The 10,871-nt window shown below is 59.4% G+C and overlaps 2 protein-coding genes across 2 annotated transcripts in view; both read right to left on the reverse strand.

Annotated features, from left to right (window-relative positions):
- CPNE7 (copine 7) overlaps positions 1-3,496 on the reverse strand; it is an 8,474-nt gene extending 4,978 nt beyond the window's left edge. Inside the window, exons 1-4 of the mRNA XM_057384185.1 lie at positions 3,233-3,496; positions 2,143-2,517; positions 351-533; positions 178-282 (exon numbers count right to left, since the gene is read on the reverse strand). Of these exons, the coding sequence (XP_057240168.1) occupies positions 178-282; positions 351-533; positions 2,143-2,367 (513 nt within the window). The 5' untranslated portion in view covers positions 2,368-2,517; positions 3,233-3,496. The remainder of the gene's footprint in view (positions 1-177; positions 283-350; positions 534-2,142; positions 2,518-3,232) is intronic.
- Positions 3,497-4,971: 1,475 nt separating this feature from the next.
- On the reverse strand, positions 4,972-10,315 carry RPL13 (ribosomal protein L13). The gene is made up of 6 exons (XM_057384204.1): positions 10,234-10,315; positions 9,940-10,052; positions 8,902-9,043; positions 7,276-7,449; positions 5,963-6,019; positions 4,972-5,174 (listed from the first exon to the last, which is right to left on the reverse strand). The coding sequence occupies exons 2-6, from the start codon at positions 10,041-10,043 to the stop codon at positions 5,016-5,018; spliced, it is 636 nt and encodes a 211-aa protein (XP_057240187.1). The 5' UTR covers positions 10,044-10,052; positions 10,234-10,315; the 3' UTR covers positions 4,972-5,015.
- Between the last annotated feature and the right edge of the window lie 556 nt (positions 10,316-10,871).

Genomic DNA, 10,871 nt, shown 5'->3' on the forward strand with positions numbered 1-10,871 from the left:
CCCCCAAGAATCTGTGCCACCCCGCTGACCCAGCCCAGTGCCACCCAGATGTCCAGTGTGATGCCATCCCAGTGTCCCACATCCAGTGCCACCCATCTGTCCTGTCTGGTGCCACCCATGTCACCYGCACATCCCATCCCGGYGCCACCCCGGTGCCCCTGCTCAGTGTCACCCCACTGTCACCCCCAGCGTCGGCTCGGTGCTCACCGTGATCGTGGACTTGCCCGCGAATTTCCCGTACTTGAGGAACAGCGGCTTTGTCACCCGTTTCTGCGCCACGATCTGCGAGAGCCCAGGGTTGGGGAGGGGACACCATGGCGCTGTCCCCGGGCGGGTGTCCCCAAGCTCACCTGCCCCACGGTGCACTCCGTGCCCCCCAGGAAATCGTCATCGTGTGTGCCCACGCCAGCCTGGCCGTGGCTGTCGTACACCTCGAATCGCAGCTTCTGCACCTCCTCAAAGTAGTAATCGACCGTGAAGATCTTGGCGAACACGGGGTTCAGGTTGCTCTTGATCACCTCGCTGCGATCCACCTGGGCAGGAGCAGCACGGGGGGGGCTTTGGGATGGCAGAGCTCACCCCACAGGGCTTTGGGATGGCAGAGCAGGTGCCGGCACCTCCTGGCCGTGCGGGCAGTGGGTGCTGAGCAGTGCCAGAGCCTCACCAGTGCCCGCCTCTGCCAGTGCGGGCTCAAGGGGACACATCCTGGCCAGAGCACCCTGCCAGGCCCCTGCCCACTGCCCACTGCCCACCCAGCCCGGCAGCATCTGCTGAGCCCACACTGTCACACTTGGAGCCAGCAGCAGAAGCAGGTTCAGCCACCACCTCCTCTGGGTGACACGGGCTGGCTGGGACAGGGAGGGGACAGGGCAGGGGTCACTCCAGAAGGTGGCTCAGGAGGGGCCCTCTTTGCTCTTGGGGCTGGCTGGTGTCTGGCACAGCACAGCTTGGCACGGCACGGCACGGCACGGCACAGCACGGCACACAGAGTGTGGCACAGCCGGATACAAGTGCCTGGCATGGCACAGCACACCGCAGCTGGCACGGGGCCCTTGTCCCCCCCGGCTCCGCGCTGGCTCGGGCGGAGTCGGTGACACACCGCTAAATTAGCGGTGGGATTTAGCGCTAAATCCGCCGGCTGAGCGGCTGCGATTAGAGCGGGGCTGCCGGCGCCAGTCCAGAGCTGGGCGAGGGGAGGGAGGGATGGAGGGAGCCGTGCCAGCCCCACTGCCAGCCCCACTGCCATTCCCAGTGCCAGCTTCAGCACCAGCCCTCCAGCCTGAGCCTGAGGTGTCCCTTGTCCCCGTCCTGGGCAGTGGAGCCGCTCTGGAGCCACAGGGCCGTGGGCTCCCCACCCACCCTGCTCCCCGACCCCACTGCAGCCCCGGGCCCCACGGGCTGTTGGGGGTCCCACAGTGCCCTGCCCACTGTGCATCCCCTCCTGCACCCGATCTGTGCCCTGTGACCTGTTCTGCTCTGTGCACCCCGCCCTGTGCACCCTGCCCTGTGCACCCTGCCCTGTGCATCCCGCTCTGCATTGTCTCCTGCACCCCATCCTGTATCCCTGCCCTGCACTCTGTCCCCTGCTCCGAGCCCTGCACCCTGCTCTGCACCCTGCACCCCTTTCTGAACCCTGCACCCTGTTCTGGGCCCTGCACCCCATTCTGAGCCCTGGACTCTGTTCAGCACCCAGCACCCATTCTCCATGATCTCCTGCACCCCGTTCTGAACCCTGCTCCTTGTTCTACACTCAGCATCCTGCTACACCCTGTGCTCCATTCTCCATTATCTCCTGTACCCTGCTCTGTACTGCGTACTCTGCTCCTCACCATCTCCTGCACCCCGACCCCTGTCCTGCACCCTGCTCTGGACCCTGCACTCCAGCCCCTGTCCTGCATCCCATTCTGCACCCCGTTCTTCACCCTGCACCCCATTCTACATCCCGTTCTCCACCCTGCACCCCATTGTGCATCCCATTCTCCACCCTGCACCTCGCCCCCCACCATCGCCTGCACTCACCATTCAGCCCCCTGCATCCACCACCCCATTCCCAGCCCCACCACGTTCCCAGTGCCCACCGTGCCCTGCCCAGCCCTGCCCTGCCSGGCGCGGTGGGTGCCACCAGGGCCCCCTCTCTCCTACCTCCATCCACTGGCCCTGGGACTGCATCAGCAGCAGGACGCAGGGGTCCGACTTGTTGAGGGTGTCGCGGTCCAGGAGGTGTTTGCAGCTGACCCGCAGCTCCACCTTGGACAGCACGGCCAGCGAGGCCTGCGGGCACGGCTCGGGCACGTCTCCCATGCCGGCCGGGGCGCGGGGAGCGGCCGGGCGAGCCGGGGGACAGGCGGCCCCGTGGGCGAAGGGCATGGGGGGCGAGCGGGGCGGCCGTCAGCGAGCCGGGCAGGTGCCCGTCATGCCCGGGGCTCGGTGCCCYGCAGTGCCAGGCACGGCCCCGGTGCCAGGAGGGACCCCGGGGACCCCCTCCGAGGCGGGGGCCGGTTCCAGTCCCGATGGCTCCTGCAAAGCATCGAAGCGCGGTGGGATGAGCGGGAGCTGGGGCACCCTCGTCGTGTTGCCCGTGTGTTCCCAAGTGCCAGCCAGCCCCCCTGACGCTGCTGTGAGGGGTTCACACCGTCCTGCAGGGCAGGATAGCTCTGTGCCAGCCCCACCCCAGGGACAGGATGTGTTCCGAAGGGAAGGGGGATCCAAACGAGGCTGGGTACCAACCCTGGAGTGCCCCGCGTGGGGCTGTGGAGCAGAATCCCCCTCTCCAGTCCCCGTGGGCAGCACCCCCCAGCCTGGGCAGGGCTCTCGAGAGGGCAGCGGGGACACCAACTCCGTGTCAGTGGCACCAGGTGACGGATTCCCCCGTGCTGGGGACAGGGAGCACTCTCCACCAGCGGCTGGTGACACCGAGCCAGGCAGTGCTGCCCAGGTCAGCGAGGGGCTCTGCCTGGCCCGGCCCGTCCGGGGTTTGTGCCCCCTCTCCTGCAGCTGCCGGGGGTTCCTGCCTGGGCCAGGGCCAGGGCAGAGCAGCCCCTGCCCACCGTGTGCCCAGCCCAGCCCAAGTTTCCTGGGGAAGTCCTGCAGTGCCCGGGCCCTCCCCGGCACACGGCTCCGGTACCCCGGCCCCGGTAGGCACCGTCCCCCTCCCCGGGATCGCGGGCACCCCTTGGCACCCATCGCTCAGCAGAGGGGACAGCAGGTCCCACCCTGCCCGTGGCCCCCTCACCTGGGTGCTGGTGGCCCGTGCCGGCTCGGGGTGCCGCCGTGCCGGTGTACCGGCCGTGCCGGTGTGCCAGCCGTGCCGGTGTGCCAGCCGGAGCTGCTGCCGCTGCCACCTCCACACAACTGACTCAAGCTGCAGTTCGGGAGCGGAGCTCTAAGAGGGAGATGGATGACAAGCTCCGTTAACTCCCTCGCTGCCGGCTCCGGAGCAGAGCCCACCCCGTGCACCGGGGCGGAGTGGGGTCCCCAGCGTCCCCAGCACYGCTGGCTGGGCCAGGGCAGGAGCTCCTGCTCCGGTTGACACCCCGATGGCACAGTCACAGCCCCTCCCTCTGCTTCACTGCTCCCCACGAGGGACCCGGGGGCACCCTGGTCCTGGCCCCACACCCTGAGCCAACAGGCCGAGCACAAGGGTGGGGTGCCCCAAACCCACCGGGTGCTCCAAACCCACAGGGTGCCCTCCCTCCTGCTGGAGCATCCACAGCCACATTCCATGCACATGGAGCCCCAAATGTTGAGTCCCCGGTCTGGGACTGCTCCCCCACCCCTGTCCCCCCAGTGCTGCGGTGCTGTCAGCCSAGCTTTATGAAAGATGATGTAATTAGCCCAAATTTGGAGGGATTAAAATGCAGATAGGGCTAATGAGCACGAGGGCACCGCCAGGCCCGGGTTTTGGGAGCTAATCCCCAGCCYGCCTGGCAGAAATAGGCCACTCTCCTTCCTGCTCCCCCCACAGCCCCCAGCACGCTGGGCAGGACACAGGGTCTGGGCAGAGGGGACGGAGACGGGGCAGCAACTGGACACGGGCAGCAACACACGGGGCAGATCCTGCCTAGATCCATCCCATCCCGTTCCGTCCCGTCCCATCCCATCCGTCTCCAACCTGCTCATGAAAACAAACTATCCCGGCCAGGCTGCACAACAGCCCCAGAACTGCTGAACCGACAATGGGCTGGGTGAGTGCTCCTGGTGCTGCTCTGATCCCACTGACACATCCCAGTGACCCCTCATCTCCCCGACATGGACAGGCAGAGCCTGGGATCCCAACAACCACAGGGATGAGCCAGCACCCATTCCTCCTGAACTCCTGTGGTGCTACTTGAAATACCATTTGGGTTGGAAAACACCTCCAAGATGAGTTCACCCTCTCCCCAGCACTGCTGAGGCCACCACGATGTCCCCAAGTGGTTCATTTACCACAGGGTGACCTTTAAGCCATGAAGAAATGGCTAAAAGRGCCCTGGAACAGCAGCAGGATGGCAGAGCAGCCCAGCCCAGCCCTGCAACTCTGSTCCATCCAAGCCCAGCAGCAGGGGCTGGGCCACACCTTGCACCCCATGTGCCCCCAAAGTGGGGAGCCCTCCCCTGCATGGGCAGCACCTATGAGTTAGCCCCACCCTGACACCCAGCTTGTCAGAGAGAGCAACTTGTCAGCCTCACAGAGCTGTGGAAATCATTAAATCTGGAACAGTGGCATGAAATGCAGGGAAAGGGCAGCAGACAAAGCCTGGAATGGAGGAGGAACCCCCAAAGCCCCTCAGAATCGGAGCAGGAGAGCCCAGGCTGCAGCCCAGACACAAGGCAGAGGAGTGGGCACAAGGCAGGTGTTTCACTTGGCTTCAGGGAAATTGGGAGCCTCCAATCACAGTGAACGAGGCTTCCCACGCTCGAACACATCCCTGTACCGCCACCGGCACACGGGGCGGCTCCGCTCGCTACATGTGCCCCAAAACCACAGCACACTCKGCTTTCTACAGCTTTTTATTGACAGTTCTGGGGAGAACAGTTCATTTCTTTTTCTCCACATCCTGCTCCGCCGCTTCCTTGGCGCGCTTGGCGCGGATGCCGAAGAGGCGGGCGTTGGCCCGGGCCATGCGAAGGCTGGCAAAGGCCTTGAAGTTCTTCTCGTCTTCCGAGATGACACGCGCCTTCTCCCGCTTGAAAACCTGCGGAGAGAGCGCCAGACAGTCAGGCTGCCCCTTGGAGAYGAAGCTTCCCACAACGATCTCCGTGAGGAACGGAGCAGAACGGAGCACTCGTGCCATCTACAGGCCCTGCCCTCAGTCTGCTCCACCGGGAGCTGCATTCCCGATGGCTCCTCAGCACAATGGAGCAGAACAAAAACACCACGGGAAACCTGAGTCWGGTTTCACACAATCATGGCATTGTTAAGGTTGGAAAAGACCTTTAATATCAAATCAAACCATGTCCTCAAGTGYCACATSCACGTGTTTTTTGGACRCTTCCAGGGATGGGGACMCCACCACTGCCCTGGGCAGCWGTGCCAGGGATGGACAGCTCATTCTTTGAAGAAATGTTTGTACTATCAGACCAAGACTTTCCCTGGCATAGTTTGAGGCCATTTCCTGTTGTCCTGTCCTTTGTCACCTGGGCACAAAGCCCGATCCCCGTCAGGGAGTTGTAGGGAATGAGCAGAGGTTTGTGACACTACTGACAGCAGCTTCGGGAAGCAGAGAGGATTTAGGGACAAACAGTGACCACAGAACCTGCCTGGGCACTCCCACACCAGCTCAACTCTAAGTGCCCTTAATTTCACAGTTCTCTCAAATACTTATTCCTGTTTTTTTTAATCCAGAATTGGCAGTGCTTGGAGACAGACACCCTCAGCTCTGASACAGCAAGGAGAGAACCCTCTCCCAGAGCTCAATCTCAACTGTGTCACACAGAGAACACGATTAAATGACACAATTAAACACAATTAAATGACACTTACATTCTTGATGGGCATAACAGGTCCTGTGAGCTGAGTGGCCATCTTGAGTTCCTCTGGCTGCACAACAGAAAGACAGGAACGTTAGAAGAGAATTTAAACTTCTCCAGCKAAAACCTCAGTTAAGCACAGCCTGTGCACAGGTACCCAGCCTAAACATGGTGCTAATGATGCTGGCAGGAGATTTAACACCAAATGGTAATGAATCCAGCACTTCAGAGCGTTTGGCACAGATGAGCCACATCGGCAACCCACGCTGTGCCCAGATCCGGCCGGAGCAGCAGCAGCCACAGCTCTGCCAGCTGGGAAAGCTTTGACACCAACTGYGCTATTCTCAATTCACACAGGATCACAGGATCATTGAGGYTGGAAAAGACACGATCATCAAGGCCAACCTGTGACTGATCCCCACYTTATCACCAGCCCAGAGCACGGAGTGAYGTGTCCAGTCCTTCCTCAGACACCTCCAGGAATGGGGACTCCATCRCCTCCCTGGMCCCTRCCAARGCCKGACCACCYTTTCAGGAAGAAWTTCCTCCTGATGTCCAACCTGAACCACCTYCCCTGGCACAAAYTGAGRCMRTTTCCTGAGCCTCCTTTTCTCCATGCTGAGCCCCCACAGCTCCTATACACCCAATACATTCTTCAGCAACCCCTTCTCAGGTTAATTGCAGCTTCTTTTAAGAGCACATCATCAGACAAAAATGACTGAGCATTTACTGAACACAGCTGATTTCCGGCAAACACATCTGAATCAGTGTTTCAGCTCGAGGCCCTTCCTCCCTGCTCTGAAGACAGAGTCAAGCAGCTTGGAGCTGCCAGACGCCCCACAAGATGTGAGGACAGCCTGAACTCACCGCTGTGTTCCCTGCATCTACTGCCAGCAGAGCCAGGAAACACAGCTCTGCTCTGATCCTGGAGAGGTTTTAATGAAAAGCATTTTTGAATGTCAACAGCAAATGCCTTCTGGAGYCTGCCTGGCACATGGCTCTGGTGCCCCTCACAACCTGTCCCTCTGCCTTGCACCAGCAGGACTGGCTCCAGAGGGAATTTCCAGCCATTCTCACAATTTAGTTGCCTAAACTAAAACTCAGCTGGCTGGGCAARGATCAAAGCTCCAGGAATCAGCACAAAAATAGGGCTGCAGCAACTGAAGTGTCACTGAAACCCAGAGAGCTCCATTCGACTTAACCCTGCCAGGCCTGGCCTTGAGCCGGGCTCAGAACCATGGAGTCACATGATGGAGCAGGCTCAGGAGCTCTGCCTGACACCAAACCTCCCAAAACAGGACACACATCCAGCAGTCAGACACTCACAGAGCTGTCTCCCTTCTTGGGCATGGCTGGCTTCCTTGGGAAGAGGATGAGCTTGGAGTGGTACTCCTTCAACCTCTGCACGTTGGCCTGCAGGGACTCGGTGGATTTGTTCCGTCTTCGGGGATCCACGGAGATTCCGATTGTCCGGGCAAACTTCTTGTTGATRCCAGCAAGCTGAGGAGAGAGAGAGAGAGAAAGGTGTGAGCATCCCACAGCTCAAACAGCCAGGAATCCAGGGATCCAAGCACAGCCAGAACAAGATACAGGGTCTGGAGAAAGGCTTGGCACCAACTACGCTACCAACAAAGAGCATCCTGGTGTACCTTAGTGCTTAAAATGTTGCTCAGGCTTTGGTTCTTGCAGATGGATTTCCCTAGGGGAGCAAAGTGCAACCCCTGAGGGAGAYATTTAAACTCTGATTTACACAGACAGACATTCATGAAGCCAAACATGCACAACTCTGGTTTCTCTGAATACTGGGACCTCCATTAAATAAGGAGGTCCTTTTTTTTTCTAACCATCTGAAACAACCATTAAGTGACTACCTTTTAAATTACTTTAAACAAAAAACTCATTTTCTGTTTGAAGACAAGCAGCTGCGTCCCATTTTATATTCCACCATTACCCAAAAATTAAAGAAAAATAAGTAATGAAGTATTTGGCACCCAGAAGAACAATTTCCCTGCCTCAGGGCACTAATTTCAGTTATAAATGTTTTAATTAAGACACTGAGCAACACGCAGAGGTGGCTGGTGGCTGCCAGCCAGCCCTGATGTGGGATCTGATCACAGATACACAATGGGGGGCCCCTGCAGACCACCTTTATCAGCTCAGTGCACCTGGGCAGGCCACAGGGACYGGTGTCCTGAAGGAATAGAGGACAGGAAGCACTTCCCACAAATTTTGATTATTCCTAATTTAACTATTATTAATCCAGCTATTCTGAGAGGCTGTGCTGAATGGTTCTTCCTCCTGGTACAACATCCTCTGCTACCCTCAGAGCTAAGCTGAGGTGGGTTTAGTTGCTCCACAACATCAACACATCTGTTAAAATATTTAGATTAGCAGAAAAATGTTTCATAAAAAACCAAAATAATTAATGAAGATGRTCTTAATCYTCTCTCTCTCCTACAAAAGTTTAGGAGACTCAAGGCTCYTTCAGAATTCAAATTTCATAGAACCTCTGAATAGTTTGGGTTGGAAARAACCTTAAAGCTCACCAAGTTCTACKCCCTGCCATGGGTAGAGACACCTTMCACTGTCCCAGGCTGCTCCAAGYCCTTTYCAGCCTGGCCTTGGACACTKCCAGGGATGGAGCAGCCACAGCTGCTCTGRGCACCTTGTGCCAGGGCTCACCACCCTGACAGGAAAGAATTTCTTTTGTATATGCAACCTAAATTAACACTATTTTGAGTTGATTATAATGGAATTTTAAATGACAGCCTGATAAACAAGACATACACCTTTCAAACCACCCTTCACACACCCACTTCACTGTTACAGATTCCCTGGCTGTAGCAGTGCAAGCAGGTACTGACACCTGGGCAAGTCACCTTGTGCAGGACAGGAGATGCAGCTGAGCTCAGACTAGGAGTTCATTTATTTGGATCAATGCTCTGCACTTACTTTAAGCTCCTCCAGACTGAAGCCTCTGCCAGCACGAACTTTTTTGTGGTATCTGATGGTAGGGCACCTCACAATGGGCCGGATGGGCCCAGCCACGGGCCGGGGTGCGATGCGGCGAGCCTTGGCCTGGCGAGCCTTTCTCCTGGAATGGCAGGATCACACCATTGTTTAGTTTGGAAAAGACCTCCAAAACCATCGACCCCGATCTGTGATGAATTCCCACCTTGTCACCAGCCTAGAGCACTGAGTGCCATGTCCAGGCCTTCCTTGGACACCTCCAGGGATGGGAACTCCAATACCTTTCTGGCCAAGGCCTAATCACCCTTTCCATGCAGAAATTCCTCCTGGTGTCCCCCCTGCCCCTCCCCAGCCCAGCCTGAGGCCGTTCCCTCTCCTCCTGTCYCTGTTCCCTGGAGCAGAGCCCAAATCCCCCCGGCTGTCCCCTCCTGTCAGGGAGTTGTGCAGAACCACAAGGTCCTCCCTGAGCATCCTCTGCTCCAGGCTGAGGCTCCCCTGCTCCTTCAGCTACTCCTGGGGCTCCAGATTCTTCCCCTTCTCAGGACACGCTCCAAAACGTCTCTCTTGGAGCCAGGAGCCAAATGTGACCCCAGAATTCCTCAGCAGTGCCAGCACAGGACACAGGCACTACCCTGTGTACAAGTCTTGCTGGTACAAGCCAAGTGCCATCGGTGTCTTGCCCACCTGCGCTACGTCAGTGAAACAAGCACGAGGAACACGGCATCAGTGCCAAACGAGCCCGTTTACAAGGAGGCATCTCCTGCCCTGGGATCCCTCCGGAAAAAACAGCCGGTTCCGACTGACTGCTGCTGCCCTGGAGCCGCCGCTGCCATCAGAGACCCAGGGAAGAGGATTCATCACTGTAGATGCAGCGATTCCGGAGATGTCTCATCACTTGGCTGCGGCTGGAAGGGRTTCGCACAAGCACGCTCAAGGACCGGCTAACCCTAAACACACGGCGCTCTCTTCCTAAGAGAAGCCAGGAAATCCTCCCGTGGCCGCCAGAACCCCGGGACTCACCTGCGGAGCTTGCGGGCGGGCTGGTTGAACCAAGTGGCGACTCGGCGCTGCCAGTCCTTGTGGAAGTGGGGCTTCAGGATCATCCCATTGCGGCTGGGCGCCATGGCTGCGGCCTGCGGACATGGGCACGGTTAACGCGGGCCCCTCCCGGCCCYCGGGACGCCCCGGAACCCGCGGCCCCCGGCCCAGCGCGGCCCCATTGGCACCCCCGGGGCACCGCGCGGGGCTGTGCTGGCGGCGGGCGCGGCCCCGGCGGGCGGATGGCGGCGGATGGAGCCCCGGGCCCTCACTCACCTCCCGCCACGACAATGGCGACCGGAAAGGAAGCGCTGGCGCGGCGACACCGGAAGTGCCGCGGCGGCGYCCAATGAGATGCGCGCGGGTGCCCACAGAGGGGCGGGGCTAAAGGGAGGCGGTGGCGGCTTCACCCGCCCGCGAGAAAGATGGCGGCGGCCTTAAAGGGGCCGCGCACGGTGGAACCGGGACGGGGGCGAACGGGGCCACGGGCCCGCAGCCAGGCTCCAGCGGAGCTGGGACCGATACTGGGCAGGGGCTCCGCTGTTCCTTGGTCCCTGGGGAATTCCGCAGCACCGTAGGGGTCCCTGTTCCCCTCCACATCCAACCCCAGAGCAGGATCCCTGCTCCACTGCCCCTGTTTGGGGGAAGCAGCGTTATCTCCCATGGGGCAGGAGAGGGGTGTCCAGGGGACTCCATCCCCCTGGGCAGATCCCAGGTCCGGCAGCAGTGGGATCTGTATCACAACAGTACTGCTGACACCCCAGAAGCCACCAAGGACCCTGTGCTGTCCCCACACTGTGCCCCCATTGCCACCCTCGGCTCCAGGACCTGACCCTCCCACCCAAAAAGGGTCTGGGACTTATAAAATAAAATCAGAGAACACTCGAAATTTCATCTGCTGCTGGAAAAGGGAA

Source organism: Malurus melanocephalus, unplaced genomic scaffold (genome assembly GCF_030028575.1).
Source record: "Malurus melanocephalus ecotype Western Australia unplaced genomic scaffold, MMel_1.1 scaffold_691, whole genome shotgun sequence".
Classification (NCBI taxonomy): Eukaryota; Metazoa; Chordata; class Aves; order Passeriformes; family Maluridae; genus Malurus; species Malurus melanocephalus.